Source organism: Gobio gobio (genome assembly GCF_949357685.1).
Source record: "Gobio gobio genome assembly, chromosome: 9".
NCBI classification, from domain to species: Eukaryota; Metazoa; Chordata; class Actinopteri; order Cypriniformes; family Gobionidae; genus Gobio; species Gobio gobio.
The window spans coordinates 35,300,600-35,308,889 of NC_137115.1; the positions used below are offsets into that span (position 1 = coordinate 35,300,600).

General features: G+C 39.7%; 1 protein-coding gene across 1 annotated transcript in view; it reads right to left on the reverse strand.

Annotated features, from left to right (window-relative positions):
- The window catches only part of LOC307132018 (zinc finger BED domain-containing protein 5-like), a gene marked incomplete at both ends in the record, with an annotated part of 21,687 nt that extends 13,812 nt beyond the window's left edge, over positions 1-7,875 (reverse strand). Inside the window, one exon of the mRNA XM_079826152.1 lies at positions 6,268-7,875. Within this exon, the coding sequence (XP_079682278.1) occupies positions 6,268-7,875 (1,608 nt within the window). The remainder of the gene's footprint in view (positions 1-6,267) is intronic.
- Positions 7,876-8,290: the final 415 nt, after the last annotated feature.

An 8,290-nucleotide genomic window follows, 5' to 3' on the forward strand; every position in this document is an offset into this window, starting at 1 on the left:
ATTCCTTGTTTTCACGAGACTTCACACCTTTATAGGAATGCACACCTGGAGGGCAAAACAAAGCTTCCTCCATTGCCTGCCAGTCATTTTCACCAGGTTTGTACTAAGTACAAATGTAGTAAGTTTCTGATATTAAAAGATATTAATGCTGTATATATTTACACGTAAGCAAATGAACCCAGAATATAAATGCAACGCGCAGTTTCTCACACTGAACCAGATGTACCTTAATGAACCAGATGTACCTAATTCTTATTAACACTTTTTGGAAATTAATGAAATGTGTGCCAAGGGTTACCCAGTATGCCTTGGTCTAGAATTATGGATATCATATGATTTTAATGTGTTGTTACCATTGATGAGCTTTTAGTTGTGGTTTAGTACAATTTATTATTTCGTCGGACCCACTTTATATTAGGTGGCCTTAACTACTATGTACTAACATTTTAATTAATAATTTGATACAATGCACTTATTGTGTATATACATGTTTTTACATTGTACTTACATTTGAAAAAATACCTGCATGTAATTAAGTCTGTAATTAATTTCTGTAGTTACATTTGTAATTACACAGTTGACACTTCCCTTACACCTAACCCTACCCTTAAACTTACCCATAACACCACACCTGTCCCTAACTCTACCCGTATATCATATCAGCAAAGTTTTTTTGCAATACAATTTGAACACAGTAAGTACATTGTACTTATTTTTTGATGTAAGTAGTACTTAAGGCCACCTAATATAAAGTGGGGCCATTTCGTCTTCCTGCACCATATGCCATTTTTTTTTAACATATACTGTTTTATAATGTAATGTTTTAAAATCGACATAAAATGGAAATTGCAATCTTTTCCTATTGTGACATAGGCCTATATCTGAGTGAAACAGCTTTTTGAACAAGACAAAAGGGAAGATGGTACTTAATTTTGTCCATTCTCATGCATGACGTTGACACTATGAGAACGCCCCAGGTGTGACCGGTGTCTGAAGCATGTGTGGAAACAGCAGCCATATGACGTCACATGGAGCACCTGTGAGTATAACAAGTATAACGTCATGACACAGCGCTGAGTTCCCTCTAAAGGGAACGTTTAGGGTTATGAATATATCCCCGGTTCCCTGAGAGGGAACAAGACGCTGACACAAACAGGATCCGTGCAGGACTGACATAAATGGCTCTCACTCTGCTCTCAAGCTTACAATGACAGCTGATATCTTCACACACACTTAAACAAGCGGATCCTGAAGACAAAGAGCTGATGACGTCTAAGGCCTTTTTTATACTCATGGGCGCTCCATGTACGTCATAGGGCTGCCATCTGCCAATTAATTAGCGTGATTCCACACATTCATCAGACACAGGTCACACCTGCACTCAAAAAAATTATACGTTGGATTTACTTAATTTATTGTTATGTCAACAGGTTCCACGTTATTGGGTTATGTTGCATTTAATTAACATTGTTTATTTCAGTAAACTTAAGTTTTTTACGTAAGGTTAATTCAATGCCATTTAGTTAAATCAGGTTAACATTCTTAATTTTGTCCAAAACTATTCCATTTAATTATTCTAAAATGAATATAATAAACAAGCCAAAACAAGTAATCCAGTTTGATCGATTATTCTTATTTAGTGAAATACTATTTTTACAACATTTATAAAACCTTTTACAAGGTCTTATTGGCTAGCCAGAAGATGGGTTTGTTACATCCATGGCATGCCCAAAGTAGTTGTTTTTTATTATTAAAACAACTTTAATTGTTATTAGCAGGTCCTCACCCCAAGCATATGCTCTACACTTCACCACAATGGTAACCTCCAAAAATACCAACATAACAAAACATTAAAGGACAACTCCGGTGAAAAATGAACCTAGGGGTAATTAACACATGGTTACCGAGTAGATCGTTCTCTGGGATGCGAATGTAAAGAGTTTTATCTCTAAAAACAGATCAGCTTATAACGCTAGTATATGGGGCATAGAATAAGTAAAATTAAATCGCTAGTTAATACCACTAACAAGGCTCAAAATAGCCTCACACTAACACAGTAGCATAATGAGGGTCCCTACATGCAAACCGAAGCATTGAGAACTTTGTAAGTGTACAAACAGTTTAATAAGAAGATACTTTATAAAGACAGTACATTACGCGTATACAGACAGGAGCCATCTTGGAAAGTCGAGCCACGAACAAGTTGACAAGTCGAGCCACGAACGCTGTGCTAAGTGATGAACTGTGACTTGGAATCTCATATGGTCCGTTGTTTCCAGAAGAATTAAAGCACTGAACGCAACAGAGAAAATAAATAAATAATAATAATAAATAAATAAAAAACTGAACGCAACAGAGACTAGTGCTTCCAAAGGATACACACTAAAGAGATGGCGGATTATTCAACCGTGGCTCGACTTGTCGAGACTGTTTTCCAAGATGGCTCCTGTCTGTATACGCGTAATGTACTGTCTTTATAAAGTATATTCTTATTAAACTGTTTGTACACAAAGTTCTCAATGCTTCGGTTTGCATGTAGGGACCCTCATTATGCTACCGTGTTAGTGTGAGGCTATTTTGAGCCTTGTTAGTGGTATTAACTTAGCCTGACGTCGTCATACTCAATTCCCAATTCCTGTCAGAATATGAGTCTGATACTGCTCCGTTGGGCTGTGATTATGGGGCGTGTTTCAACCGAACCAGGAAAGACCTCAATTGGATAGACCTACAACCAATCAAAGCAACGGAGCAAAGCATAACGTTAGTTGTCAAATGTCAACAGAACTCAACAGCACTGTGTTGCCATGTCCGCGGGTTGAAGCGACCCCAATTATGTGATATACAGACCCAGGAATGCGATTTTTGCCAAAATAACACATATTTTACCCCCCAAATGCCTTTTTTTCCTGGAAAACCCGCCTGGAAAGCTATTGGGCTTGTTTTTGGCTAGTTTTGAGGAACGTTAGCAATTGGGCGGGTTTTGTTGTACAAACTTGGCAACCCTGTCTGCATGCATGCTGGAAAAATGCTGCCTTCACGTGCTATCGGAAATGTGATGATTCCGACTTCTGAAGTCGTGATTACGAGCTCATTGCATTCAAGTTTCAAAATGTGAGGGCGTTCATGTGCTATGTTTACCTAGGAAACTCGTATTTACGATAATTCCCGAGAGCACGTGAAGGCAGCATAAGTTACGTTAGAAGAAAAAGATGAGCTTTGCCGGTGATGTAAAAAAAAGAAATTAAGGATACACAGAGTACTTACCAACACGATCATCATTTCTGAGAGAAATAGTGAAGGTGAATGCATATAAGAACTAGTTCTCCGTTTAGGATTAGAACAAATTCAACCCAAGCGCCTTTGATGACGTGGATGATTACTTTACTGTTTATCATCTGTCCATCATCGTCTAAAGCCCGCCCTGACAATTTCATTGGTCCGAACAGTTTCTGTTCGGGCATAATTCCTTCTCTACGGAGAAAGTCCAGACCGAACTGCCCGAGTGAAAATGTTGTGGGCGGGGCTAAGTTCGGCTGGCATCCAGGCTAGTATTAACTAGCAATTTAATTTTACTTATTCTATGCCCCATATACTAGCGTTATAAGTAGGGATGCACGGATATGATTTTTTGGGGCCAATACCGATTTTAACAAACAATTATTTACCGATACCGATATTTGTCACTCGCTCTCTTATTTGAAATGTTGTCATTTAAAATAGGGTTTTTAAAATAAAAACAAAACAAAAACATTATTAACTTATAGCCTACTAGCTAGTTTATTGCTGCATTATCAGATAATTCTAATCTAATGAACATACACTGGATCTTTTTAACATTCACCAGGCCAACATAAATATTATTTATATATATATATACACAACAGAAAATTTAAAATAAACAGTGCTTTTTAAGTAGGTTTAATGTTAAATAACACTGCATATTCTTCACTGTATAAATTAAAACCATATATTATTATTACATTGAGACGTGACTCTTCTGTACAACATTAATCCTGTCACAATTACTTTGTTAAACTGAACTTTTATTTTGGTTTGTTAAACTGAACTTTTATTTTGACAGGTTGCCGTGTGCTTCGAGTTCCTGTGTGTGTGTTTTGATATGACGATAGATTTTGTCGAATAAAACGGTAAAATGCTCATGAAGTGACTGGAGATGCATTTGTGTCTCATATTGAGGTGGCAGAGGCTGAAAAACACAGCGAGTTTCAGTGTGTGTGTGTGTGTGCGTGTGTGTGAGAGAAAGAGGTAATGTTAGGCTAAATGAAGCCGCTCGTCTCCTTTCATTCACAGAGACAGAGAAACATGCATGATTCATATTTCATTTTTGGGGCTTAATATTCACAGACACTAGTATATATCGCAATTGATTTAAGTGACTGACCAACATTTTATTTATTCATCAAAACATTCCGTGCCATTATTCAAGAATAGTGAGCGATTCATTTTTTTGTTTGTTGGTCTTTTGTTGTTTGATGAACATTAAAACACCGACCGCAGCGCAGCAGGAATATTAATCTTGGATTATGCAGCAGACATTACACAGCTCAGTGCCTTCACGCAGTTCATTAATAAACCATCGGTTTGTTATATCGGCCTTTCTCATGATATAGCTGATATACCGGGGGTTGTAAATTGATCAAAAAACGGCCGATAAATATCGGCGGCCGATATATCGATGCATCCCTAGTCATAAGCTAATCTGTTTTTAGAGATAAAACTCTTTACATTCGATTTTCATGAAAACGCATCCCAAAGAACGATCTACTTGGTAACCATGTGTTAATTACCCCTAGGTTCATTTTTCCCCGGAGTTGTCCTTTAAGCATTAAAAAGTCTCTCCATTTTCTCATCTTGTTAAAAATGTATCAAATAGCACTTTATTTAAACATTTACTCTCCGAATTCAGCCCCTTTGCAAAGCATGATGGGAAGTGAAAGTCTTGTTTGATTGGGTTACTTGATTGAAACATGTTATTTCAAAATGAAAACATCAAGTTCAGTCAAAGAGTAACGGTTTTTAAGTCAGTTTAACACAGGGGTTTTCAAATTGGGTGAATGTGAGCCTCCCCTTAGAGTAGGTAAGGACAGCCGAGCCCCCCCTTCCCCAAAATCCTGTCCGCCTGCTATAACCCACACACGCCTCGGCAGTAAATGCCATCTTCTGTGTGTTCCTGGCAATGATGAGTTTCAATAACAACTAATAAAATGTAAATATTTTTTCATATTGTATTTTATTTCCTTTTTTTTTTTTTAAGAAGTGCATTCATAAATCTTTGCAACAGCAAATAACTTCCAGGCCTATTTGAGGCTACTTTTAAAAATCACAGAACATCAGTAGGCCTAACCATAAGTCAACAAAACATGCTTAACATGTGAATGTTACAAGTGTGAAACTTGTGTCTGGGTCTTAAAGGGATAGTTCACTTTAAAATGAAAATTCTGTCATCATATACTCCCCCTCAATTTGTTTCAAGCCTGTATGAATTTCTTCTGCTGCACACAAAGCAAGATATTTTGAAGAATGTCAGTAACCAAACAGTTAACTGGTCCCATTGACTTCCATAGTAAGAAAAAAAATATATACTATGGAGGTCAATGGGACCAGTTAACTGTTTGGTTACTGACAAAATATCTTGCTTTGTGTTTAGCAGAAGAAAGAAATTCATACAGGCTTGAAACAAATTGAGGGTGAGTATATGATGACAGAATTTTCATTTTAAAGTGAACTATCTCTTTAAGCGCACATTTTAATGCACATCGTCTCGAACAAAATCAGCACAATGGACAGCTCTCTGATCAATGAACGACAACGCTTTTTGTTCACGGAGCGCATAACACATAACAGTCAACTGCATTGAAGGCATGTTATCAGATCAAAAATATTTGCATTACAATTTGCAAAAAGATTTGCATTACAAAAAAATGTAAATACATTCAGATTTAAACAATAAACAAAATCCACTATTCACGTCATTTGCACGTGTCATTCACTCATTTGAATTTTAATTTTTAACCGCCCATATCAGTGGGAACAATGAGGACGCGCTTTTGACGCGCAGAGGTGTTCGATGCGGGGCTGCACTGCAGAGAGAAATAAACGCAAGTCGTCCTCCACCTGCAGCCTTGATCTGTATTTATTTTTAATCATGGTCAGTGCGGAAAACCCACACTCACACAAGTAAGTGGAGGTGAAGGGGATTAGGACTTGCATAGCCTTAGTGGAGATCTGAGGGAACTCGCTCTCTACAGACAACCAGAAACGCGTGATCGTCATTTCTGCCAGTCTCTGCTTCAAGTCCACATTCGAGCTGAGATCGACCAGGGCCTCCTCCTCCTGCAGGCTCAGTCCATCACTGGGTGTGGCGGGGAAAGCGAACGGATTTCTCACCCACTGATTTCCCATTGCGTCCTCTCCAAAATACTCGCCAAACTGTTCACGCAACCCATTCAAATGCGCAGTGATGACCGGTTGGACAGAATTAAGAGGCAGCCCTGTCTTCTCCGCAACATCCTCCAGGGTTGGGAACATTTCCACAGAACCTCGTTCAACACGAGCACACCACAAGTCCAGTTTTTTCCTGAACCCAGACACTTGGTCGTGTGCCGAAAAGACGTGGCACTCTTTGCCCTGGAGCGAGGTGTTGAGGGAGTTGATCCTATCGAAGATGTCGGAGAGATAGGCCAACATAGCAAGCCAGTTCATGTCTGCCAGATGTTTTGCCAGTGGGGAGTTAATCTCGGTGAGGAAGAGGAGGACTTCTTCGCGCAAATCGCACAGCCTGGTGAGGACTTTGCCCCGAGAGAGCCACCTGACCTCGGAGTGCAGGAGCAGCTGCTGAAAGTTAGCGCCCATCTCATTGCAGAGAATTGAGAACAGACGGGCGTTTAAGGCACGCGATTTAATTAAGTTCACAATTTTGACAGCCTCATCAAGAACTGCGCGCAATTCTTGGGGCATCCTTTTTGTTGCTAAAGCCTGACGATGGATAATACAGTGCTTCCAGACAGCCGCAGGGGCAACTGCCTGCACCTGTTTTACGAGACCGCTGTGACGGCCAGTCATTGCTCTTGCCCCATCAGTGCATATCCCACAACACCGGCCCCAGTCAAGGCAATTAGACTCGTAAAAGTTATTCAAGGCCTTGAAAAGTTCGTCAGCTGTTGTGCGGGCGGGTAGAGGAACGCAAAAAAAAAAATCTTCCTGCACACTGAGGTCTTTAATAAAGCGAACATACACCATCAGTTGAGCACAGTGTGCGACGTCAGTGGACTCATCCAGCTGAATGGCGTGAAAGGGGCTTTCACGAACACAGTCCAGGACCTGCTCTTTGACATCACAAGCCATGTCTGATATTCGCCGCTGGATGGTATTGTCAGACATAGGGATCACGTCAAGTTTAGCAGCAGCTGCTTCTCCCAGCATTACTGAACACATATCTCTAGCTGCAGGGAGTAGCAATGTTTCGCCGATGTTGTGTGGTTTGCCTGCCTTCGCTATATGTAGCGCGACACGATACGATGCTTCTGTCGCCTTGATGTTAACAGTGCCAAACGACTGTATTATTGTTTTTTGTGACTGCAAATCGTCACGCTTCCTCTCAAAAAACTCAACGGGCTTGTTCACTAAATTTGTGTGTTTGGTTTCAATGTGACGCCGAAGTTTGCATGGTCTCATGCTATCATTTGCCAGCACCTCCTTGCAGACCACACACTGCGGCAGAGGTGCAGCCTCGGACCCCGAACAGGTGAATCCCAACTTTAAGTATTCAGGATCATATTTCCTAAGTTTTTTGCTGGGTCCTGTCTCCTCCCTTAACGCTGACTTCTGTTGACTTGGGACAAGGAAACGATGCATTTTTAAAGCTAATACACGCAGAGTTACAGATATCAATAGAGATGTATGAATTCACAACTTTCCCGAAAACATTTCACATGGTCGCTATGGCAACGTAGAACAACAATCCAAAAAACAAACTTCCGGTTTACGTTAGCCTGAATTACTGCTATCAGTTCGATTTCGACAGTTATATTGAGTGAATTGTTAATGTACCTTGGTTGTTTTTGTTAAAGCTTAATAAAAATTTAAAATAAAAAAGTTCGATTTCGTGCATTGATTTGTATTAGTAGGCCTACACTAGTCTTTTCTGTCTGTGTCAGCTGCAAAAATTAAGTTGAAGATCTCCATCTCCGTATTGAACACGCCTAGCCTACAGAGAGAAATGCACATCATGGATTACATTGAGTAACGTTAGCTAGCCTATTTCTTTTCG